The following is a 25,681-nucleotide window of genomic DNA, read 5'->3' on the forward strand; positions in this document are numbered from 1 at the left end:
CTGCAACGAAACATACCAACGTTAAAAAGAGAAACGATTTTAAAAGAATTTTATTAGGTGTACAAATGAATAATCCAATTTTTTCAAATATTCAGTGTTTATTTTAAAGGAAAGTAAATTGAATTGTTTAATCAAAGTATTTGCTGTTATTTTCTATAAGTTTAAGCCATGTAAGGTTAAGCCTGATGAAGTCGTCAAGCCATTTTCGGATCTCATCCACTGATTGGAAGTGCATATCGGATAGGGCGTGTTGCATCGATTGGAACAGGTGATAATCAGATGGAACAATGTCTGGTGAATACGCCGGGTGCTGCAAGACGTCCCAGCCAAGACTCATTATGGTGTCTTTTGTATGGGAAGCAATATGTGGCCTGGTGTTGTCATGCAACAATTTCAATGGACGTTTTCGTTCCAATGCTTGACTCAAGCAGATTAATTAATGTTGGTAGCAGTCCGCAGTAACTGTTTCACCCGATTCCAACAATTCATAATAAACCACACCCTTGATATCCCACCAAATGCAGAGGAGAACCTTCTTTCCAAAGCAATTGGGTTTTGCAATCGATGTTGATGCTTTGCCAGGATTTACCCATGACTTTCTACGTTTCAGATTGTCATAGAGTATCCACTTCACATCACCCGTAACGATTTTCCATAAGAAACACTTTCGACGCTGCTTATTGAGAAGAGAAAGACACGCTGCCACTTGTTGATTTTTGTTGGTTGCAGTGAGTTCATGCGGAACCCATTTTCCTTCTTTCTGGATCTTTCCCATCTCACGTAGGCGTTTGGAAATCGTTTGCTGGGTTATTCTTAACACTTTATCGACCAGTAGCCTATTAATTAGCTTTTTGATTGCCAATTTTTATCTACCAATAGCCTATTAATAGGTTTTTGGTTGTCGACGGTTTTCATCCAATGGGATTTACTGTTAAGTTTGTTAGTTATACAACTAAACCGGTCCTTACTGAAGGTCCTTTCGCTGAACTATCTTTTGTTTTAACTAGCTATATGTATGTCAACACCGTATGACCGCAAAAGAGCGGGAAAATCAATCGACTTTGAACTTGATTTTATAACTGCTCAAGATAATTTGGAGTATTCATTTGTACACTTAATAAAAAATTGCTTACCGTCGGCTGAAGTCCTCTGATTCGGAAGTTTCCGTTCTCCTCGGTAGTAGCCTCTTCTTGAAGGTTACTGCAGTCTCCTTGTCCCTGGACCTCGACCAACAATCCAGCCTCGGGCTTTCCGTTCAGCGACGTCACGGAACCGTATGCACTGAACGCGACTCTCTTACCGAACAAATTTACGGTAACAGTCGCTCCTTCGACGACTTTGATCATTTTCGAGGGAGGATCGAAACGATACTCCTTCATCATTGGTCTCAGATAATATTCTCCAGGGGACAGGGAGTTGAAGATCAGTTTGCCATCCTCGCCCGTCACGCTGTTTCTGCGGTAACTTTGCCCACCGGACAGCGAAAGGAGAACGCCTTGCAACGAGATGTTGTCGGCCTGATCGGAGACTTGCACGATAATCTCGGCCAACTTGTGAGCGGAGAACACTCCGTTGGAATCGGGTCCTACGATGACGAAACCTTCTTTCTCCGCGGCGACGCTGTAGTCTACTTTTCCATCCAGAGGTCCGATGCTGTATGCCCCATCCTTCTCAGTAACCGACGTATGTATCGGGGTATTTTTATCGTTTCCAAATATTTGCACGGTGACTCCCTCCAAGGGTGGATTGATCTTGCCAGAAATGATCTTCCCCAAATCACCGATGAACGTGGCTATATCGTTCTGACAATCGTTCACTCCCAACACTTTCAACGACGGAGGGCTGAACAAGAGAACGTTCGACAATGGTGTTATCGTGTAAATGTAATCGGTCTTCGCTTTGAACTCGAATTCGTATCTGTACACGTTTCCGTGCTGCACCGGTTTCAACGGTCCTAGAGTGACGACTTCGCCGCCATTTTCTATCGTCACTTTGACTCCGTCCAACGCGGAAGCACTCTCAATGTTCCCTTTGTGACTGTGCTCGGTCGAGTGCAATAAAATAGGAGAAAGACTGTTGGTATCCCAGGTATAGGACGATCGGTCGTACACGTGACAGCTTTTCGGCGTGAATGTGTATACACCTGGATTGGTGACGCAATGCTTCGTGCTACCTTTGTTCAAAGATAAAGTGATCTTCTTTGGATCGTTCACTTCGGAATATTCCACCGTTGTATCGTGAGAAAAGATAAAGGTAACGGAAAATCCGGTTTGCTCGAAGGGCGGCACCTCGGCACGCTCCGACGTTACGGAGATCCTGTAACTAGGATTTTCCCAGCAAAACACGTCGTTGTCGATCAACACCTCGTAATGGCCGGGCAACACGTCCGTGAACTGATAGTGGCCATCTGCGTGACGAAAAACGACTTCACAGACAAAAAAGAATAGCATCGAACGAATCGAACCGCGGTTATTACCGCGACAACAAGAACGCGTTAGAAATGTTGTCTTTTTATTTACAATTTACTTATATTACATTCGATCCATTTAAACGCATTTTTGTTATCGCGGAGTTTGCAAACGTACAGAGATAATGTTAGCTGGAACACACAGAATACGATGTGGAACCTTACCCTTAGATTGAATCGTCTTTATCGTGATCCCGTCGAGTACTTTCAATGTAACGGAAGCCTGACTGCAATCGGTATCCGGTAAACATTTTACCGTACCCGTTAACGTCGCCTTCAGTTGCAGGAAGTTGACGTTGAACACTGGTCGAGACGACACGTCGATGGTTTGTTGAAGCGGGAAGAATCTAAAAAATGATCAGCTGACGAGACCGAACAAACGGAGAAAATAATAGTATACTTACTGTAAGCCTTTAGCTCTTTCTTCCGCGCTTACAACTACGGTCAATTGGTATCTGTCGGGAGGGAGGTAGATGGAAAATTCCCCTGCCTTCGTATCGATTTCTTTGTTGAACGTGGCGGCTGTGTTCTGTACAGACACTTTACGATAATGAAGCGTCTCTTTCGCCGATAGGGTAACTCTTCCGGAAACTTTGTACGCCGACGGTGTGAGTATTGGAAGTTCCGGGGAACTGGGAGAGATTTTTACAGACTTTTCGTCGAACACCACATCATCTGCGTCGCAAAGAATTCACACGATTAAATGTTAATCTGCAATTGCAATCAAGAATCGGTCAAATATACGTACTGCTCTCAGCTTTCAGGGAATACTGTCCAGCCTTCATATTATCCAACACGTATCTTCCATTTGCGTCAGTCGTCGCGACTTCCTTTTGTGACAACAGAATTTTCGCACCCGGCAAAGGATCTCCATTGGTGGCGGTCAGAACTATACCGCTCACCGTGAAACCGGTTACTTTAAACCCTTGGCGCAGTACGACGCTGTTGTGGTTTACTTTGAACACCAACTCCGTGGGTTGAACGTCGAATTTGGTCTGAGCACCGGCATAGTAGGGCACGAGTTTATATTCGCCGGGCGACAAACTTGGAAACACGAATTTTCCACTTTTGTCCGACATGACGTGACAAAGGGGTTTCCTGGATTGAAGGTCCTTGCTTATAGACGTCGTTGCACAGTTCTTAGCCACGCCATTCTATACAGAAATAATATCCAATGACTACAAGCTACTATCATGGGCTGGATTAGACAATAAAGAACAAGTTCTTACTCCAAACAGAACGAAGGTTACACCGCTAACTGGTTCCTCTTCGCTAGTAACGCGACCACTGGCATCGTAACCGAAGATTACCAAGCTACCATCCGGAAGTTCCGTGTTGCCTTCCCGCACTGTTACTTTGACAGTATCTTTCTCCAACATCCATCTAAAACCAAAGAAAAAGGCATAAGCTGGTGTAATGAAGTTGTACATTTTGCAAGACTTACGTAGGGTGGGATGCTACGAGCGTGTATTGACCAGGCTGTATCGGCGTGAAATAAAATATTCCACCCTCCGCTGTAACCGTTGTTCCAACAGGAACTTGTTTGTTGTCCTCGTTATACAACGTGACCGTAACTCCTTTAGGTCCAAAGTCTGTCCCTAAACTAATGACCTAGAATACATTAAATTTCTTATGACAAACGTAGAATTATTTGGATAATTAGCAGTCTTAAGCAGTCTGATTTACCTTGCCTGTGATGCCAAAACCTTTGAAGGTAAAGTTGATGTCTTTGCCTTGGCTGCAGGCATCGGTTACTCCGTCCACGTTTAACACAACTTCCGTAGGTTCGAAGCTCCATCCTCTGGGTGGATCCACCTATTGCGGATGTCAAATTAGAATATATAGCCACAATTTGAAAATGTATTAGACAACTCGTTCGTATAATTGTTGTAATCGCAGTTACCTTCAATACGTATTCTCCCTTATCATACAGAGGAAGAAAGTAATATCCATTATTAGGAGCACATTCCGTGTTGTCCTTAAGGCTACCAGCTTTTGTATATCTGAATCGAGCAAAAGTTTAAGTCATTATTGACCGATTTATTTCGCGTACGTGAACGTGACTCGATAAGAATTTCGGGTGGCAGTGGTACTCACAAATTTATCTGAACTTTTGCAAAGTCGATATCGGCGTGACTCTGCAGGAATCCCCCGCAGCCTAAAATATCCTCCGCGTTGCAATACGATATTAATATGTACAAATGAACTAAACAGAAGCTGATTAATCGTTTCATGCTTGGACGTCTTGATAAATTTCTAAACATCGTTAGGTCCATGAAGTAACACAATGCCACCTTGCGACTTTGCGTTGCACGCAACTGCAGCGACGCCTAGCGTTACAAACACGAAATCATGAATCGAACATTTTGTGTCGACGATGTTCTGTAAAATTATTCTCTTTTTTAACACTTTACCGACCGGTAGCCTATTAAACGACTTTTTACCGACCGATAGCCGGTAAATCAGTTTTTTACCGCTCAACACTTTGCCGACCGGTAGCTTATTAATCGGTTCTCATAAAAATAAAAAATATCACTGGATTTAATTACCCTGTAATTGCAGAAAGAGAACAATATCGTAACCACTGTCGCAAAGTTTCATTTAACATTCTTATAAGTACAAGAAAAAGTAGATATATAATCTAGTAAAGTGTTAACAATGCACCGTATACGACACATACTACAGATTAAGTAGTATCGTTACAGACGAGGTATACCTAGTACTAGACGAGTACCTAGACCTTTTAATGTATTTTTTCGGGCAGTACCATTTTCGTGTCATTCGCAATGTTATCGACAGATTCAGAAATGAATTTTAATCCCTTCCATAGTAAACTTATATGTATTTATGCAAATATTACAGCTGTTTGTCTAACCACAGACGAGGTATATGAATAGACCTTTCACCTAATGTAATTTTTCGGCCGGAGTTTCAGGGGTCCCGGGACCCCATAACCATTTTCGTGTCACTCGCAACGTTATCAACAGATTTAGAAATTAACGCAAGAGGAAGTGAGACAGAAAATAAAATTACATAAATTTTATTATTTTTTAACGGAATGAAAGCTGTATGGTCCAGAATTGAGCATCGATCGATTAATTTCATTGGAATAACCAATCGATCGAGATTATTTAAAGATTTCAAAATTATTAAAATACGTAAGGATCTCATTGATAAATACACCGCAAATCCTCTATTTTTTAATTTAAATTTTAATATATTATTTATTTAAAAACTAACTCGGCAAAAACGTATTTGCGACTCGAAATCAGTGTTATCAGACTGCACACCAGGACGAACAAGGTATGTGGAACTATGAGAAGAACGCAGCCATTAGCTCATATTATTCCCTATGTAATTAATAATTGTATTAATTACATAGTAAATAATATGACCCAGGTCTCACCACGTGGAGGTTGCTGCGAGTGGAGACCCGAAGGGAGATAGATGGAATCAAAGTTCCATCGATCTCCCTTTTAGCTAAGCTTAGCTGGATTACTAAACTAGAGAGATAGAAGGAAGCAATGTTCCTTCGATCTTCTGGTTTAGTTGTACCAAGTAATTATTTCGTTTGAAAAGGGGTGAAGCTATATTGTGGGATACGCGACGCGATGCTGAACCGTGCGGCAGATCTTCGGATCGAATCGACACTGCCCTTGGTAGATTGATTCCTATTTCTAGCAATCGATCTATCATGGGTAAGCGACTAGATCTTTCGGACAAACTGGACGGCCGATCACATGTTTCGATCGATGAAACAGCGGTGATCGAAGCTAGGAACCAGAGAACGAGTCGAGTGAAGCTACTTGTTAACTAATTACTTGGCGATATTGGGAGACGCGTACAATAGGGACTTAAAATTAACGTCGAAGCTCGAGTCTGGTCAAGTTGAAACTAAAATTCGGACGATAGAAGGAAACAAAGTTCCTTGGATGTACCAAGCAATTATTTGGTTAAAAAGAGGGACGAAGTTAATTTGAGGGGCACGCGACGTGACGCGACGCGACGCTGAACCGTGCAGCGGATCCGAGGATCGAACCTACTGCCCTTGCTAACTAGATCTCTACAGGATAACGGACGGCTGCGACTCCGAATCTAAGGTCTCCATTGCTCCAACGCAACCCGCCGGGAGCCCGAAGGACCCGACTCAAGTTGTCTGACATAGAGAGAGTACCTCTGTTTCAGTGTCGACTTCCGCTGGAAGGTATGCGTTTCCGCAGAATACGGAAACTCCACACCTTCCAGCAGAGTACCATTTTCCCTGGATCGAGCTACCAATGGGAAGGCGGTTAGATCTTTCGGATCAGCTACACGGCCGATCACATGTTTCAATCGATGAAACAGCGGTGACCGAAGCTAGGAACGAGGGAACGAGCGAGAGACAAGCTACTTATCGAATAATTGCTTGGTAGGACGCGGAGATACGTATAATAAAGAAGGCTTCGACGTTAATTTTAATACTCGCGACGAAGCTTACGACTAATCAACTTGCAATTAAAGGTCCCTCGGCGGTTGTGGCGTTCTCCATCGATGTCCTTGCGATTAACCCAAATTTAAACTGAAATCAAAACTCATATGTATATTAGTGAGATATGGTAGGAAATTTAATGAACACTTTAAAATGATCTATCACCTAGCTAAAGGGAATTGAACAGAGTATATTAGCAAAATGTTACAAGAATTTAAGCCGAGAAGTAAAAATAAAAATCTTCTATTAAGCAGCGTCGAACAACGAACACGAACGAAAAGACGAGTCAGAGACATCGAAACAAATACGGTATATGCATCGACGCAATGTTATTCGTATCAAAACGAACACTCCTAATGATGAAAGAAACTTGGATCGAGACACCAAGTTGAATCAACACCAAACGATCAAACGAAATGGAAGAATCGAACAAAGTACCTCCGTAGAATATTACGAGAATTCGAGCAAGAACGTAAAAATATGAATTCGTGAATTTGTATAGAAACAAATATAGCGTATGATTGAAAACAATATTATATTATTATATCCTGCAATATTATACGTATCGAAGCAGACACGTAAATTCGCAAAACAATGTAAAAGTAGAAACGGAGAAAAGGAACATTCATAATAACCAAATAAAATCAGATAAATAAAGTTGAATACACATCAAACGAACAAATAAAAATAATAAAATATAAATAAGTGGAGTGGACTTACTACTTGTTGTCAGTACATAGGGTAGTTACCATAAGGGCCAGCTGTAAAGTAAGAAAATATTCATATTATAGCAACATCGGTTGGATAAACGAGGCAAAATCAGTTCATTTGAAGCAAAATTGGCATCAAATGATAGAATAGAAGAGGGGAGAGAATTTTTAAACAGTTCTTACCGTTGGTCATCACCGTCCGGCACTGGTCAGTAGTGGTCAGTAGTGGCAGGAACGCGAATCAGCACTGGTCAGTAGTGGTCAGTAGTGGTCAGCCATGGTCAGCTGTGGTCAGCGCTGGCCAGTAGTGGTCAGCAACGGCCAGCAGAGGTCAGCAGCGGTCCCCGGTTCTCCTCTGGCCATTTGTACACTCCCGAATTCGCGACGCGACTGAAGAAATCTTCGCAGTGACCCTGCTTATATGCCTAAGGTGATGAAAGGGTGGGGAGACCAATCAGAGCCAAGGTTGAAGATAACAGGTAAGACTGTCTCGTCTACAAAGAAACTATTTCGATTGGTCCCACCTCTTGACCATTTCTGGATCTTCCTCGCTGACCTTGATGTCCACCTCACTGTTGACCACCAGTGACCATAAGCTAGTCATTGTTGATCATCGACCCATTAAAACCATTACGAAGATTAAAGCCTTCTTACGAGGATTCCCTTACAATTTGATGCATGATCTTTTTAACATTTTGTTCCACTTTGGAAGAGTGTATCTCGTTAATTTTTCTCTTTTCGTACGTCAGTTCGAACAATTGCCATACCGAGCGAAAAATTCGGAGGTGATTTCAGCGTCCTCTTCTCACGGATGGCGGTCAGTTGAGAAATTATTCACTGAATTACTATCGATAGGCAAACAGCTGTAGTTTTGCGTAAATCCATGTGAGTTGACTATGAAAGGGATTAAAATTCATTTCTGAATCTGTTGGTAACGTTGCGAGTGACACGAAAATGGTAATGGGGTCCCGGGACCCCCAGAAACTCGGGCCGTAAAATTACATTAGGTGAAAGGTCTATTTGCTTGTAAATAGGTTTCTTCTTAATCATTGTAAAAATATTAATTTATTAAATTCCGAAAAATTTACATTACATCATTGTTACACTGCAAAAGATTGCATTTGATCGATGGTACCATTAGATTGCTGTTGTATTCAATCTGCATATAATGTTGAACGTATTTTACTGTTTTCCTGTATGTCCTATGCCAAATGCAATTTCCAGTTTTTGTCATACGTCTAAAAATATGAACATAAATAAGTTAATGTATTATGTCTTAATATCATTTTTATTTATCAATCGTAACCGAGTAAAACGATATCTATTCCTTGAAATTTATGTGTTATATTACTTAATATCCTCTATTCATATACCTCGTCTGTGGTCTAACAATACTAATTCAGTGAATAGTTTCTCAACTGACCGCTAAAATCACGTCCGAATTTACTTGCAGCAGCTGCAGTGAAAAATGGAATTACGTTTCGATTGTTATGGTTTATGGGTATTCTGTACGATAACGATCAGGTTTCTAGTTACCATAAGATGCTCTATTACAGGCTACAAGGAGAATCGCTAGGAAATAAGTGGACAAATAAATGCACATTTCCAACGACGTAATATAATTTATTCATAATCATATAAAAAAATTGTCCATTTACTTTCATAAATGGTTCAGTACACGGAAAATTTGCAACAATAATTTCGCGCCTCTTCTAAATCCATTTCGAATTGCCGATCATACCCTGCACAATTAACCAGACGACTAGCACATTGCTTCTCAGCAGGGAAGGAAAAATTGAAATTTTAATTCGTTAACCATTCGACGAGCCATCGAAGATTTCGGACAATGGGGTTTCCGCAGCGTGGCTACAGAACACCCTGCCCTTTCTTCTACACCTTCGGAATGTCTCGATATACTTTAATTGGCTAAAATAATTAAAACCGCAATAATCGTCATCTCGTTTACTTACGATAATAAAAATTAGATCTTTCTTCGATTAAAAACTAAGTATGTACACGTATCGAGTATAAAAGTTCTGAATGAATTCACCTGAGCCCGCGCCGCCGTGAAACGGAAGACGTTTCGTGCACGCTTATGGCAATATAACTCTAAACTGGCTGAAGAAGTTGTAATCACAGTTCCAACGAAACGCGGAAATAAATCACAAAAGGGACGATTCAGAGAAACGATTTCACGAAACTTTTTTAGTCAATAATCGGCTAAGCTAGCGTTACTAATATCCACTACCACTATTGTTCTCTAATATTTCCGTTACTATGGCATCTAACATCTAACACAAATAAATATCGTGTGCGTATTACGATTCGTCGTTCTCGATGAACATTAACGTATAAATCACATGTAAATTAAATCATCACCGAACACACGAGTCTAACGATAATAATAGTCGATAAACGCTATCAGTCTATTCTCGCAAAAATATCACTGCGACTGAAAGTACTTCGTCTATGTCGTCAGAGTTCAGAAGTCCCCACGCATCACCGATCGAGGATAAATTTTGTCTCTCGCGGTATTATTTTTAACATTTGTTCGTTTCTCGGCGCATCTATTCCTCGAAATGTTGCAACGAAAATGATTAGAAAAATACCCAGGCGTTTACGAGACAGAGAATTCGGTACAGGTTTCATAACCTCAAACGTGACGGATCGAATACACTTTCGGTGATGCGCAGAATGGGGCTAGGATTTTCGAATATTTTATAAGTACTCGAATACTATCAATACATTTGAGTATTCGAACATTACTATTCCAACGACTGAACACAACACGGATCTTTTAAAATAGTAGAGATTGACCCATTTGCGTCATTGGCGTGCAAGTCTTTTCTACGACTGAAAACAATGATTGCATAAAGAAGCTGCTTAGAGACGACAAATCTTTACAGTATCGTTGATAAAGTATCAGAAACGAAAATGAAGTTTATGATCCACACTGCACTATTTACTGAATATTTGAACAGTCAAAATTGTATTCGAATAGTATTCGACGAGCAGTCCCAAAATTTTGGCGCGAAATCGACTCTGACGAGCATGCGAGATTAGTAATTTCGACTCAACGGTATATCATCATTCTCTACGAAACTTAGAAGAAGTAACTCTAACCTCTAATATTACGAATGCGTACTTAGCGTCTTAGATCAACTAAACGGTTCTACACTACCGTGCTAGACTATATGTCATCTTTGGTATTACTAACGGGGGAAATGTTAGTTCCGCCGGCAGAACCGACGACAACTTCGCCTCTAGTTCGTCGCTTTAACTCTTCTCCTTTGGAAGTACGAATTACGTAGAAATAGGAACATTACGAGTAATATGCGTGCCGGACGTCGCCGTGGCGCGTATTCTCGGCACAAAAAATACGACGAGCCCGCGGCGACGATTAATGAAAAATTACATGAGGGGCGGGTCGTGTGTGTCCTGCGATACAGGTCTTGCAACGGAAACTTGTCGGCGATTCGAGAGAGAACGGTTACGTTACGTCGTCGACCACGAACGATCGCTTCTACGGAAGAAAAATATCGGTGCAGCAACTACCGTGCGATGGAAGAAATTTGCGAGTTCACAGCTGGGCCGTATTCATATGCTGACTAGGTCAACGTGGTTTCTAGTAGGAAGGGTCGGGTAGAAACTCTTAACACTTCAATGGCCGCATGGTCACCACTGATATTGTAAATCAAGAGGAATATAATTAGAAGGAATTATAAATGTAACCTCAACAAACGTAATAAGTTGAATGTACGATGAAATTGGTGACTGATACGGTAGATCACGCATGCGTGACAGTGGCCAACTGTCTGCTAGCTAGCAAAGTCACGTATGCGTGACAGCGGCCATCAAAGTGTTAACTTACTCCTCCATATCCCTTTGCTTATGTCAATCGGAACTACTACGATGATTCCAACCAACTGCTTGTAGTCGAGTGAGAGAAGTGGGGGAAGTCGCGAGTCTTTACCTAACCTCATCCTCAATGCAACATTTCCCAACCCAAAATAACGTAATGAACATTTGACATAAAATAAATAAAATTTGCCTGTTTTTAGTGCACACCAGTTTCGTATAGAATTTTTAACGCTATTTTGTTAGACTTATATTAGTGGAAAACGCTGCACACGGGTTTACATTGGATCGAAGCTGGTTTTGAAACGTTCAGCGCAGTAATCCATACTACTGCAAATGCGTCCAAGTCATAGCAGTCAACTATCGATCTCAAAACCTGCCAACGCATTTGTGATGATAAGGGCAAATTTTTTGTGGCTCGCTAGATGCACTGTTAGCATTGTTTTAGCTAAGTTCTTTGTATTCGACTACTAGTAGGTTCGATAAGCCTTGCTATTTGCTGTGTCTTTACATCCATTTTCGGAACGAGTTCAAAGAGAAACACCTACGAACAGGCCCATTAGATCTCTCAACTCGAATAAGTTTAAACGTTCGCGAAGGAGTTGCTTGCTCTGTGGGGGACAAAAGAATGAATCGCAGCGGAAGTACATATACATAGCCTGACAACTCAGAAAAGATCCCTGAGGCACCAAATCATTTGCTTAATTCTTTACGGTTAACATCATCACCGTTGTTACATTGCAATAGTGATCTCTTAATATATTCGAGACTACTTCCTCAGAGATCTTTTCTAAATTTGTCAGGCTATGTATATTTGATTCGAATGCTGTCCACGCGTCTTGAATCACGATAATGCGCGGCAAGACCAAATCGAAAGGATCTCGTTCTTTAGCATTCTTCCGCTCGCCTCCTGCCCCTTCGTCCCACAACGCGTCTAATAAGTTAGCTTGAATATCGGATACGCTGGGACTGCTTAGTAGTGCTAGTCAAGCTGCAAGATCGAAGGGAACGAGAAGCACGGTATTCGTAACACGTTATTATTTCTGCGCGTCGAACGAAGAACACGAGAACAATGCCCAGAAAATATGTAACATTCTTAATTTTGATTCTGTTACCGTGTAGACAGGCAGAAAAATATATTGATACCCTTGTAAAAGGATTAGGTAGAAATTCGGCTACGATGCGCAACGCTGGTTCCAGATACGAGATCATCGTATGATATCAGAGTGTTCGAGAAAATACTGCGCATTCTACTAGCTTTGTTGGCCACTATGATACTTGGGAAAGCCAATATTAGGTACATATCTGGCATTTTTTTTATTAGGAAAACTTCCCATTTTCAGGGAAGATGTACTTCAAAAATCTGACACCTAGTGCTATAATAACGCATATATAATTCAACGTAAGATCAATGTCAGATATTGAGTTTTGCTTGTAAATAGTTAAGGTCGTGGATTATTATACTTTAAATTATGGTTTACTATCGATAACTCGAGGCCTTGAAATGCGCAATGTTCTCGGACACTCTGAATATAGCACGTACAGAGAAGGAAAGCGTGTACATCGCTACGTCGTTCCCGTAGGTTCGACTGTCGCGGTCGAATCTGAACCGCGACGACTTACATCCCCATTTCATGGCAACTGGTGGTCGGTCAACACCGGCTCCAAGCAGGTCTGCTTCAAAGTCGCAGACTGATCCTCGAGGCTTCGTTTCAAGCCCTCGATGGTTTGCATCAGCATCTGTCTCCGCAATTGCGACAGCTGGTGCTGGAAAATCTGCGAATCCTGAGTGTTCGCGTTCGCTTCGGCGGCCAGTCGGTCTCGACGAAGCTGAGCCACCTTCTCCTTCAGAGATCGTCTCGAGTCGTCTGTGTTCGCAAAAGAACAATATTCGAAAATTGCTAGCTTTTGCTAAAAAATCACTGTTAAAATACTGTCTACTCTACGTACGTATGTAAGATCGACTATCGATTATATCTTTCACGTGTTTACGTATTTACCAGTGTCGTCGGTAGCTGTATCCCCGTCAGAGTTCCTCAAGGTAACGTGCTCCCCCAACGTTTTCTGTATTCTTCCATAAGTTGCGCTCCCAGCGTACACTTTCCTTTTCACTGGCTCGCTTTGCGGACAGTAGGAAGAACTCTCTTTTATCGGTCCCATGTCGATCGACCTACAAGAACAAATACGTAAGTTCATCTGATTCAAAAAAGAGAGAGAGAGAGAGAGAGAGGGAGGAAGAGGCTAACCTGAAGGTCAGCAAAGGTGTCCTTCTCCTAACATCGCATCTTTCCTCGGAGTCCGACGAGCTCGACGTCACGCCTTCCTCCTTTGTTGATCTCGAGATGCGAAGGTCTTTTCTGCTACCGACAAGTGGATCTCTCGGTGGTAAAACTGGGCGAGATCTGGCCTGGAAAGAATTTTGAGTCTGCGCCATAGGGTCCTCCAAGTCTATAGATGGTCGGAGGATACCGTTGCAGTTCAGAGGCACTGCTCGCGTCCCGTTGCAGTAGTCGTTGCTATCCTGCTCGACGCCTATCGGACGAGAGCGTAGCAGGCTTCTGCAGGGCGAATGTTGAGCAGGTGGAGTCCTTCTAGCGGCGATCGGGGATGCGGCAGTCGAGTACTTGATGGGTGTTTCTGGCCTGTAGGATCGAACGAAACGTTATCGAGTCGACAATCTAGGGCTGGCTAGCTCACTCCGAGGTAGCTAGCCTGGCGAGCTCACTCTTATGCTAGTTAGCTAGCTAGCTCACTCCTTGCTACTTAGCTAGATAGCTCACTCCCTGCTAGATAGCTACCTACCTCACTCCTTCATAGCTAGCTTGCTAGCTCACTCCTATGCTAACTATCTAGCTAGCTCACTCAATGCTACTTAGCTAGATAGCTCACTCCATGCTAGCTATCTATCCAGCCTACTCCTTGCAGGCTAGCTAGCTCGCTCACTCCTATGCTAACTATCTAGCTAGCTCAGACTGTATACATTACTCTATAAAAACAATGCTTGCCTGCAACAGTTTTCCTTCGGAAGGAATCCACCCGGTGAGTTCCTTTCCATGAACAAGCGAATCGGTGAACAAGGTTGCGTGAACTGTCTCTTGGGACTGGTGTGCTCGAGGTCTCTGATGCTGCCGCTCTGCAATTCCGGCTGGGAGTTTCTGCTCTTGGAGAGGGCGAGCTCGATATTCAGCTCGGTGTTCTTGATGAGCTCGACGCGTTTGTTCGCCAAACCGTTGTGGAATTTCCGCGACGGCGACGGCATGATGGGCATGCTGTTCTGACTCTTCTGCATATTCACCAGGATGTTCTCCGCCTCGAGTATCAGCTCGCGATACTTTTTGTCCGCTTCTTTGTCCGCCTCGATCAGAGCAATTTCTGAGGCGAAGGTGGTCATGTAGGCATTGCCAGTTATCCGTCGCCTGACTATGTTGCCGTTCACGTAGCTCACCTACAAAATAGGGGGAAGATTCAGTATTGATCCATGGATTGAAAAGACTAGTGGAAGTCCTTCGTTTTGATGAGCTTACCGAATTGGATCGCCTTTTGACGATCTCGCTATCGACGACAGCGGTCGATTGAACTGTTGATCGATCGTCCATTAACCTCATCGGCGATAAATTCTTGTTGACATCGTGTTTTCTTCGACGCCGGCATATGGGCGTGCCCCCGACGCTTCTGCTACCTTGATTAAAGCCAGAGTTCTTCAGCAGCATTCTTTCCACCAACACGCAATTCAGATTTCCCGTTTCGTCGTTGCACCTCTCCGACGTCGACTTACGACGCTGGGAGATCTTCTTCTTTCGTTTCTCGCTCTGCTGTTTCTCGTCCGGCTTCTTGTGTCGGGTGCTCTGCCTCTTAGCGCTGCCGCTTTTAGCGCTGGGCGTTCTGTAAACAGACACGAACAAGGGTCGAAACATTTATGGACGCTGCTTAAAATAGTATTTAAAATTAGTTTATTTCTTTTAAAGACACGCACGTTATCTAATTTTATTTAATCTTCTTCCGCAAATCTGTTTTTTCGTACATTTGGGTACACGGGGATTCTGCTCACTTTTTTTATTCATCTTTCGAGGATACACACACAAAATTTTGATTACAAAATAACGAAAATTGTAGAAGTTATTTGGTAATAATTTCAAAAGATAGGTCCAGATGTCTGACATGATATCTAATGTTCTAATTGGCACTGTTAGGTCCGAATGTTTTTTTGTACGAGACGACGTTTCTTTGGGTCCCTAGACACGAGCCCGGCGATCATTCTCTGAAAGCAACATCAATCTTCGTCGAGTTACCTCTGAAGCATCGTCGCGTCCTCCTTGATCCTGCGTTTTACCAGGGATTCGCGCAGCTTGCTGCTACGACGCGCCAGTTCGCCGGTGAACGCGAAGTAGGTGCAATGGCCGGTGTTGGGGAACCGTCCCGAGCAGTCCAGGTTGTCGAGATCGAGGAACGAGCCGTTGTCGATGTAGTCGAACTCGTCGTTCTCCAACGGATCGTTCTCGTCGACGACCTCCCGGGCCGGGTCCACGTCGGACAACGAGTCTATGTAATCCTCGCAGTCGGTCGGGTCGCTGTCGGACAGAATGTCCGTCTCTTTTTCGTACACGTAGCTCTCGTCGAACTTGCCCATCATCTCGTTCAGAGTGATGTCGTCCTCGGATGATCGGACGCTTCTGGTCACCGACGACGCGGACGAACCGTTGCAGTTCCCGTTTCCGTTCTCGTTCCCGTTTTCGTTGCTTCTGCTGCTGGCGCTGGTGCTGGTGCTGTTCCCGCTGCTGGTGTTGCTGGCACTGCTGCTGCTACTGCTGCTGCTGCTGCTGCTGCGTCGTTGCACGGACAGCGCCATCTTCGGTCGAATCTCCAGACCCGAGGCGATCCTCCAATTCTGGTTCACTCTGTGCGAAAAAACTTTGTTAAAGTGGCCGTCCAGGCAATGCTTTACTGTGATAGTTTCATTGGTAATCGAACAATAATGGTAACGTGTGCGATGAGTGTACGGTGATCCCACAAATCTGATGAACAGCCGATTGGACCTGGTATGGTTGCTCGGCGACCAGCGGGAAGGATGCACCGGTTTTAATTTGATAATGAGATTTTAATGTAATTTTTCACTAGTTTTAATTTTGTCTTGATATTCCTGATGTTATGACAGTACACTTCCTTCTGACGGGTATGGTAAGACCCCGGTTAACACTTAAGATACTTGATACTTAGAAGGGAACACACCGTGTCAGTTGCTGATTTTGATAATATCTGACACACTTGGAGTAAACAAAAATATTTTTATATTCTGTTATCGTCCATGTTGTGAAGGGCCCTCAACATGAAGTCGGCCCTCAAAGTAGGGCCAGACGTATGTAAATGGATGAATTTTGTATTTTTTATGACGAATTGAAAAAGATACATTCATTATTAAATAACGATAAATAAATCTTTAAGAATGGAATAAAATAATGGAATCAAGTAACCCAAAAGAAGAGAAAATATATGCAATAATAGTAAGAATAATAATAATACAATGGCCTCGAATGAAAGAACGAACGAATCAACGGCGTTCACCGACAGAACGCAAAACTCGCGTTTCCCTCGAACGATTTCGACGGTTCCCGTAATTAAAACTTTCCTCGCAGCGGGAAGATTCGATCGCCCACCGGAAAATTCGCTCGCTTCGACGGAGTTTGCGCGTCGATCGGAAAATGTTAACGGAAAAGCGTGAACGTTTGTTTCGACGAACTTGTGGAGCAGCGAAACCGTCGAGAACTTTTCTAGCGGTGCACTCTCGACGGGTCAGAGTTCATTCGTAGCGGAGAAAAATAATTGATCTCGGTGAAAGCGAGGTGTGGTCACATAGTGGTCTCTACAGTAATAGCTCGTTTGAAGCTTTCTTTTTGATACCATTATAAACTAAGCAACGAAAGAAACATTTTGTATCCTTGAATTTGACTCGTTACAAGTGAATTCTAGACCACTATGTGGTCACTAGTGGTCTCTACAGTAATAGCTTGTTTGAAGCTCTCTCTTTGATACCATTATAAACTAAGCAAATGAACTTTATGGTTTGGTTAACTAGACCCTTGATTATTCTATTATTCGCCATAGACAACATTCTGAAGCTGAAATTCGCGAGTTTACTGCATCGCAAAAGGGAAAACAACGATCGAGAAAATGGTACTGACGGGCTTCTGCCAGCGCTGAGGCTTTCTTGCTTGAATTCCTTCCTAGCGCGTCCTTCACGAGCACTGTTCACGTTGACGTCGCTGGCGCTTCCGGAGGATTCCGTGAGCTTGAGGCCCGAGCTGCTGCTGGTGTCGTCCAGGTTGAATCTCGACTTGAAGCCCGCGGTGCTGGATCCTGACGAGTTGGCGGACAGCCAAGGATTCGTTCGGATGCGGGAACGTTCCCTGGGCGACTGCACCGAGGGTGAAACCAATGGCGGCGGTATCGAAGAGGGCACGGCCAGGTTGCTCCTCGAGGAGTCGGCGGAAAACGACTCGGTCCGTCGATGGTACCTGTCCTGTTGCGTTTGCGCTTGCGAGTGCACCCGCTGCGACTGCTCCTTCGGTCCTTGACCTCCCAGACGTTCGTTGACCTGTTCGAACGACAAAGAGGATCGTCACAGGCGCTCCAAACGATCTTACACTTTTGGATACAAATTCGTTAAGTGTCGTTTGCTTAATCTAATTAATACAGTCTTTCGGGGTCAGCTCATTAGCTTATTAGCTACTACTAGCCCCATAAGTTTATCTTACTTTACATAAACGCTTCAATCAGGACTTTCCAAGTATTTTACAGTAAAGCACAGACTGAGAGAGGCAATATACAGCTTGATACCATTTCACATACTGTTAATATTTTTATACATTAAAGTAGAAGCGTTTAATAACAAAGATAATAATAAAGATGCTTCATCCTATGGGATGACCTAATGTCTGAACTATCCAAGGGTTGATTAATGATAGTGTCGGTTGGTCGAGTTTAGGAATAATTCTGCGTGCCTTGCTCGGGGTGCAGTTCCTGACGTCCCTCGGTTGTTCGTTGTTCCTGGTCATGTTCGCGAGGTTGGCGGCTGCCTCGACGTTCCCATGACCAGCGAGTAGGGCGTTGGCGGCCGGTAGATCGGCGGCGTCGACCGGCCTCTTCGGTCTCCCGTTGCTCTGAAAATAGTGAGTCCCGGTCCTGATGTTTATGTAATACTCCGGTGGAAAGCTCGTTCCGGGCGAGGTGCCGTCCGTCGAGTATCCGGTGCTGTAGGCGCTTTCCGGCGACGAGAGGTTCACGCTACCAGTGCCAGCCGACGTCCCGGAGGAGGCGGACGCCGTCGCGGTCGAGGACGCGATACCACCGTAGCTAACTTCCCCGTGCAACCGAATACCATCCACGTTCTTCGACGGCGAGTCCACCGGGTGTACCTGAAGAAGAAATCATTTTTAGAGTCCTCAGTCTTGAATTGGAGGAGGATTAAGAAGAACCCTTTAAGAGGTTCAAAAAATTAGTTATTCAATTGTACGCGATGTGCAAAATATTTTACGATAGCTTTACCAGCATTTTGGTAGTTCGAACTACAAGAATAGTTTTTAAAACACTGAAATCTGGGGAGACATTTTTGGGTATGCATTATATTTTCAGAAAAGAATTTTTTTCTCGAAAATGCGTAGGATTTTAGGGGTATGTGTATTGGCCAAGAATGATTGTAATTAACCCCTGCAAACAATAGTAATTTTTTGAAAACGATTTAGGAAATTTTTTTTGCCGAAAAATTTCAGCACATTCTCGAATTTTTTCCTCAAAAGTGGGTAGGATTTCGGGGGTATGTTTGTCGACCAAAAATGATTGCAATTGATCTCTGCACCCAATAATAATTTTTTTAAAGCGATTCAAGAAATTTTTTTTTGGCGAAAACTTTTAGCATCTACTCGAATTTTTTTCTCGAAAGTGAGTAGGATTTCGGGGGTATATGTATTCACCAAAAATGATTGCAATTGATCCCCGCAACTAAAAATAATTTTTTTATAACGATTCGAAAACTTTTAATTTTGCCGAAGAATTTCACATTTACTCGAATTTTTTTCTCAGAAGTGGAGAGGATTTCGGTACTATGTCTAATGACCGAAAATGTTTGTAATTGACCCCCGCAACTGAAAATAATTTTTCTAGAACAATTTGAAGTTTTTTAATTTTGTCGACAAATTTCACACCTTCACAAATTTTTTTCTCAAAAGTGGATAGGATTTCGGTACTATGTCTAATGACCGAAATAGATTGTAATTGACCCCTGCAACGAAAAATAATTTTTCCAGAACGATTTGAAATTTTCAGGTCGATATGGTAGTCGGATTGTACTATGAGAGTCCATATTGTGTAAGATCTACTCGTATACCTCGTCCATGTCTAAAGTCACTGTGCATTTTGCCTATCTCCGATGGTAATGGCGAACCGGAAACGAGCGACGCCACGGGGGGACCGGGGGCGTTTCGGCGGTGGATGTTCGATAGAGAGTTCGAGCCTCGTCGCGGAAGGGTAAGTAGCCGCGGAAGTGGGAGAGATAAAAGGTAGAAGAGGCCAGGCCAGTGTCGTCTAATTGGATAGCCGTGGATGGCCTGGTAGAGGAAAACGAGCCAGCTCGAGCGAAGAAAACTCGAGGAGGAAGACGCGGTCGGCTCTTTCAGCGGCTACGAGACAACGAAGCCAATTCTTCCGGAACCCGTACCCCGCTCTCTTCCCTCCCTTATTTACTTTACGTTCTCGTCTTCTTCGTGTGCCGCCACGAGGGGTGGAAAACCAACCCTGGAAAATGCCGACGCAACGCGGAACGAACGTTAGCGGAAACGTAACTGGCGCGTCTGGCGCGTTCTCAGCGAAAACGCCTAGTTCTCCAATTCTTCTACTTAGACAAGGAACTGCAACCCGTAACAAATTCAACGCCTCGTACATACTTTTTAAACTAATTATAAATCGAAAAATCGATGACTTAAACCCGCCCTAATTTCACCTAGAGTACATCGTATATCAATTTCACCAAGATCCCAAGCATCGAACGCATCGATTCGAAATTAGATAAACGACGCAGTAATGTTGCATTCCAATGCCCCTAAAATTCTCGACGTTGATCGTATAAAGCAATCAACTTGTCGTGAAACGCAACCCCCGGGGGTTCTCTCGGGATTGGACAGCAAAGATCGACGATAAAAATTTCAGTTCGTTAAGTACTCACTTGGTGCAAGGCGGGGGACCTGTTGGCACTGTGATTCCTCGGAGAGTTGCAGTTCGAATCGAATCCCTTCTCCCCTTTCTTCCTGTCCTTCTTCTTTTTCGATCGCACGATATGCGCCTCCATCCACGTGCGCAGTTTCGTCCCGAACATGTTGCACGCGATTCGGCCAACGTAGCGCCGCCACGTCGAAAATGCCCGGTCCGATCAAAGGCTTCTATATCTCTCTCTCTCTATCTCTGTCTTGTTCCGCCTGTCGGCAACTTTGATCACGATACGCGGCGATTGGCTATCGCGCGTGTCGCGAAAGTCGCTTACCGAGTATCGGGGGAACGCGATCGCACTTTGTTTCTCGTTTTAAACCGCGCGCGGCGGCTTTGCCGGTCCGCGGACGTCTGGTTGTCTCGCGCGAGTTCACCGGGTCTTCTACGTCGACGACGCGAGGCCGGCTAGCGTGGAAAACCGACGCGTCGCTTCGCTTCGCGCCATTCCTCGACGACGCGAGGCAACGGATCTGAAACAGAAAAAAGCAGAACACCAGGCTCGTTAATTCGCGTTATCGGCCCGTGTATCGCGGTTATCCGGGCCTTCGATCGACCACCGAGCACCCCCGGATCAGCGACGGCGTCGAGCGCCACGCGAGTACCGTGTGCTCGCGAGAAGCTGGCCGCTGAGTGGAACGCGGGCCTGATTGGCGCCCCGCGATCCCCACTCTTCCCACTCAGCCCGTCGCGCGGCGCTGTTGGCCGAAACTACGAAGGTGGGGATGGGCGGAGCGAACTTGGCGCCGTCCCACTTGGTAACTTCTCGCGGACGCACAGTAGATGCTTTAGCGCTATTGTAATAATTGTGTTTGAATAAAATGATATTAGAACGGATTTGAAAACCTTTGGACGTGCATTTCAATTAATATTCCTAATTTTAAGAACATTAACTACCCCCATAGCTACTTAATCCCATTGCTAGTTCCGATCGTGGTTGGAAAGGTAAAATCGCGACGACTCGCTCGACTGACTCACGCTCGCCTATCTTTGGAGACGATTTTTCCGCTTCTTCGGCCGTGACGCGCCGTCGGGAATCGTCCTGGAAAGTCGAGCAATTTCACGACGAAACGACGGTCGAAAATAGCCCGGGTCTGTTTCTCGGTAAACGCTTTACTTCGTCGCCGTTTCTGATTTTCAGCAGCGTACGATTCCTCGGTAGAATCTTTCCGAGAGCATCGCGGGAATGGAGGTGGGTGACGGAATCGACCCTCTCGCATCTCTGGAGACCGATTCGATTCCCGTCGGTCGCGGAAGTGTACGTCGACGCGTGGGCCGCGTTCGAGGGTGCGTCGTAACGAGCAGAGTGCCTCTAGAGAGCAAAACGGTAGGACTTAACCCCTTCGGTATGGAAGAGTCAGGGGTGGATCTACCATGGAACTAACGAAGCATCGGGGCTCCGGGGCTCTTTGCGCCAAAATTCTCGTATTTGTTGATCTCCTGATTCGAGAGCTGGGGATTCATTTTTAAACAGGGAACTTGGTAAACTATTTGTTAAATAAATACAACAGAGCTTCAACTTAAGATATATATTTAATTAAGGTATAATAGTTTTATAAGGCGAAAATGGTATTCTCAGTTTAACGGTTTTTTGCTAACTGAGCTTGAGGCTCAGAGGTGCTCAAGGGGTGCCATAAATGGTGTCCTCCTCAGGACTGTCCTTAGCAAGAGAGGGGGCACTGAATACAAATTTCCATTACAAATAATATAGAGATGCAAAGCTTATTCTCAACAGTGGTAAACTATGTGTAGTAGTTTAAGAAAATTGCATCGTTTCTTGTATTAAAATTTGACAGTGAAGAAATATACGACAGTCTCTCACGCTGGTTCCTATTATATCTTTATATGAAATTTTTACAAGATGTAGTTTAAGAATTTTGCTCATTTCAAAGTAAGGAATCCCCGATTCCTAATCAACTGCGACGACGGGATTCGTCTCTTTCCGTTGGCACGCCGGACTACCCCTTCCGGTGGAACGAAGCTGCGTTCCGTGGACATTCTTGGGCGCAGTTATGCGGGGATCGCTCAGGAGCGGTCGCATCGAAGCACGAGCCGAAGATTTTTCGAAGCGTCTGCGAGGATCCTCGAACAATTCCCCTGAATCGATCGATATTCTTTTCCAAATAATAACAGAGATATTGAATATTCAGATATTCAATAGACCCTGGGAAAAAATTTAATGGGGAATTCTAGAGGCCAAAATAAGACGAAAATCAGGAATACCAATTGTTGATGGAGGCTTCGTTAAAAAGTTATAGAAACATATCCGGCCACACGGTATATTTTCGGTAAAGAATTTTTTTCTCGAAAATGGATAGGATTTCGAAGATATGTGTATTCACCAAAAATGATTGTAATTGACCCATGCAAGCGAAGATAATTTTTTCAGGTCGATTAGAAAATTTCTTTTTCGCCGAAATTTTCACCACCTATGCGAATTTTTTTCTCGAAAGTGGATAGGAATTCGGGGGTATGTCTATTCACCAAAAATGATTGCAATTGATCTCTGCAAATGATAGTAATTTTTTCAAAACGATTTGAAATTTTTATTTTCGCCCAAAAATTTCAGCACTTATTCGATTTTTTTTCTCGAAAATGGATAGGATTTCGAAGATATGTGTATTCACCAAAAATGATTATAATTGACCCATGCAAGCGAAGATAATTTTTTTTTTGCCGAAATTTTCACTGCCTACGCGAATTTTTTTCTCGAAAGTGGATAGGAATTCGGGGGTATGTCTATTCACCAAAAATGATTGCAATTGATCTCTGCAAATGATAGTAATTTTTTCAAAACGATTTGAAATTTTTATTTTCGCCCAAAAATTTCAGCACTTATTCGATTTTTTTTCTCGAAAATGGATAGGATTTCGGGGGTATGTGTATTCACCAAAAATGATTGTAATTGACCCTTGCAAACGATAATAATTTTTTTAGAACGATTTGAAATTTTTGAATTTAATTGTTAATAACTTTTTAATGGAACCTCCATCAACAAATTGGTATTCTTGATTTTCGTCTTATTCTGGCCTCTAGAATCCCTCATTAAAATTTTTCCAAGGGTCGTCGAACACCCTGTATAGTTTTTTATAGCGAAACGTCACGGTTAAATCTAATATGGAGTAGTAAGGGCGAAGAAAAGCAGGAAATCCAAAAATCTAGGTCGCCTCCGGTCTGTTGCTTGCCGGATAAATGGTCGGGTACCGTATCCCTGGTCAACAATCGTTCTGGAGCACAAGAGAACCGATGCTTTTCCAGCGATAGAGCCGTCGTCGATCCCCGTATCTGTCGTCTCCTCTAAATCGAGAACGAGGAAAGGTAAAATGGACGGTATGGGGCCAAAACCACTCGGAACGAGCCCGGCTGCGAGTGTAACAAGTCTCGACGGGGACGGCGGTAGTAGGTTGGCACCTTTATTTCCGGGGACGGGCGGTCCCGCGGGACGTCCGGCGATGGAATCGACGCCATCCCCACCGACACAATTTCCGTCCGCTCTTTAATCCTCGGTGCACGTCCGTTTCAGACGTTGACAAGGAGCGTGGGTGGGCGGAAGGGTCGGGAACCCCTGTGTGTCACGCGTCGCGAGAAATCTTCGAGCGGAGGGCGACCCTTCGAAACTTGGTCAAACTTTACTCGTCGAACGACGAATAGAAATTCTTATAACGCTCGTAACAGAATTTTCCATGCGTTTGCCCGAATTTTCAAAGTCGGTGGGGGGCTGCACAATAGGGCACACCCGGAATTAATTTTAACGCGGCTTTTTTTCGCGGGTCGCAAGGCAGCCCGCTGGGGATTACGACGCCGACACGTTCGCGAAAACGCTGCCTATACACCTCTCTCCTCCGGTCTCTTGCCTCGACGAGATCTCGTTGGTCGCGCGAGAAACGGTCCTCTTCTAGAGCTCGCGGGAGTCGCAGCTGGAAGCGCGGATAGCCCGAAGCTCGGTGTGCAAATAGGGGAAAGACACGAGGGAGTTTCATATTTTAAGGAAAAGACTCTTCTCCGCGCCGCTTCCCGGGTTTGACGATGATGGAACGTATGTGAAGCACCAGGGTTTCTTCTTTTTTTTCAGTCTTTTTCCCCCCTCGAACGGAATTTCGAGGGACTCGACCCAAATCTATACTAGGCGTCGCCCCCTGGCGCGACGAGATACCAACCGAGATAAACAAGGAAACAATTATCGCGTCCATTTGTTAATTAAATAATAAGATTATGACTTATACAGAAGCGGAACTTTTTATGAAAAATGAACATATAGGAAAAATGCAAATTCGAAGAGAGTGGGGATCGAACCCACAACCCCGAGATTCGTAGTACAGCAGGTTACGCTCACGGCCACTACATCGCCATCTACTTTCTCTTTTCTATACTAATACAAGAGTATTAAGTCCGATGAAACTTCGAAATGAAATATCTAATTAAATATGACTAATTATATTCGGTCTGGGAGTTTCGTAACTTCTCTTTACAAGGTAAGGGTATTAAAAAAAATGAACTTTGGCTCGGCTTTCGAGCTTTTAAACCGCCCGTGGGGCGTTCATTTAGCTGCGGGAGCGTCGCGTAATCTGCCGGCCGGGGGTTGATAAATACTCGGGGGTTGAGATTCATAACCGTAAAAGTTCCGCTGTATCCGCAACGGCCGAAAAATATTCGCGGCTTCCGCGGTGCTCGCGACAAACGAAAAAAAGCCCTAGCAGCGATTACGCGCTCGACGTTAACGTTTCAGAAGAAAGGGCGGGCTCGAGATGAAGAGGGTCGCGCGGAAAGCGGATCCGAGGGGAGACCAGGCGAATTATCGTCACCACGGCGATAAAGCGGGCGACGGCGAAGAATGGCAGAGAAGATGGATCGCGAAGAGTTCTTAAACGGACCAAAATATTTTCCTCGCGCACTTCGTAAACGATGTCGCGCGAACCAAAAAAACGATTA

The 25,681-nt window shown here is 44.0% G+C and overlaps 1 protein-coding gene across 1 annotated transcript in view; it reads right to left on the reverse strand.

Annotated features, from left to right (window-relative positions):
• The window catches only part of LOC122400490, a 60,971-nt gene that overhangs the window by 970 nt on the left and 34,320 nt on the right, over positions 1-25,681 (reverse strand). The window contains exons 3-20 of the mRNA XM_043401999.1: positions 20,715-21,225; positions 18,499-18,912; positions 17,680-18,092; positions 15,793-16,398; positions 15,028-15,385; positions 14,509-14,948; positions 13,750-14,145; positions 13,504-13,673; positions 13,163-13,371; positions 4,565-4,797; positions 4,371-4,470; positions 4,154-4,282; positions 3,912-4,078; positions 3,697-3,850; positions 3,216-3,621; positions 2,872-3,142; positions 2,633-2,814; positions 1,134-2,425 (exon numbers count right to left, since the gene is read on the reverse strand). Of these exons, the coding sequence (XP_043257934.1) occupies positions 1,134-2,425; positions 2,633-2,814; positions 2,872-3,142; positions 3,216-3,621; positions 3,697-3,850; positions 3,912-4,078; positions 4,154-4,282; positions 4,371-4,470; positions 4,565-4,797; positions 13,163-13,371; positions 13,504-13,673; positions 13,750-14,145; positions 14,509-14,948; positions 15,028-15,385; positions 15,793-16,398; positions 17,680-18,092; positions 18,499-18,912; positions 20,715-20,864 (6,090 nt within the window). The 5' untranslated portion in view covers positions 20,865-21,225. The remainder of the gene's footprint in view (positions 1-1,133; positions 2,426-2,632; positions 2,815-2,871; positions 3,143-3,215; positions 3,622-3,696; positions 3,851-3,911; positions 4,079-4,153; positions 4,283-4,370; positions 4,471-4,564; positions 4,798-13,162; positions 13,372-13,503; positions 13,674-13,749; positions 14,146-14,508; positions 14,949-15,027; positions 15,386-15,792; positions 16,399-17,679; positions 18,093-18,498; positions 18,913-20,714; positions 21,226-25,681) is intronic.

The sequence above is a fragment of the Colletes gigas genome, unplaced genomic scaffold (genome assembly GCF_013123115.1).
Source record: "Colletes gigas isolate AHSC1104 unplaced genomic scaffold, ASM1312311v1 Colletes_gigas_Sc00002, whole genome shotgun sequence".
NCBI classification, from domain to species: domain Eukaryota; kingdom Metazoa; phylum Arthropoda; class Insecta; order Hymenoptera; family Colletidae; genus Colletes; species Colletes gigas.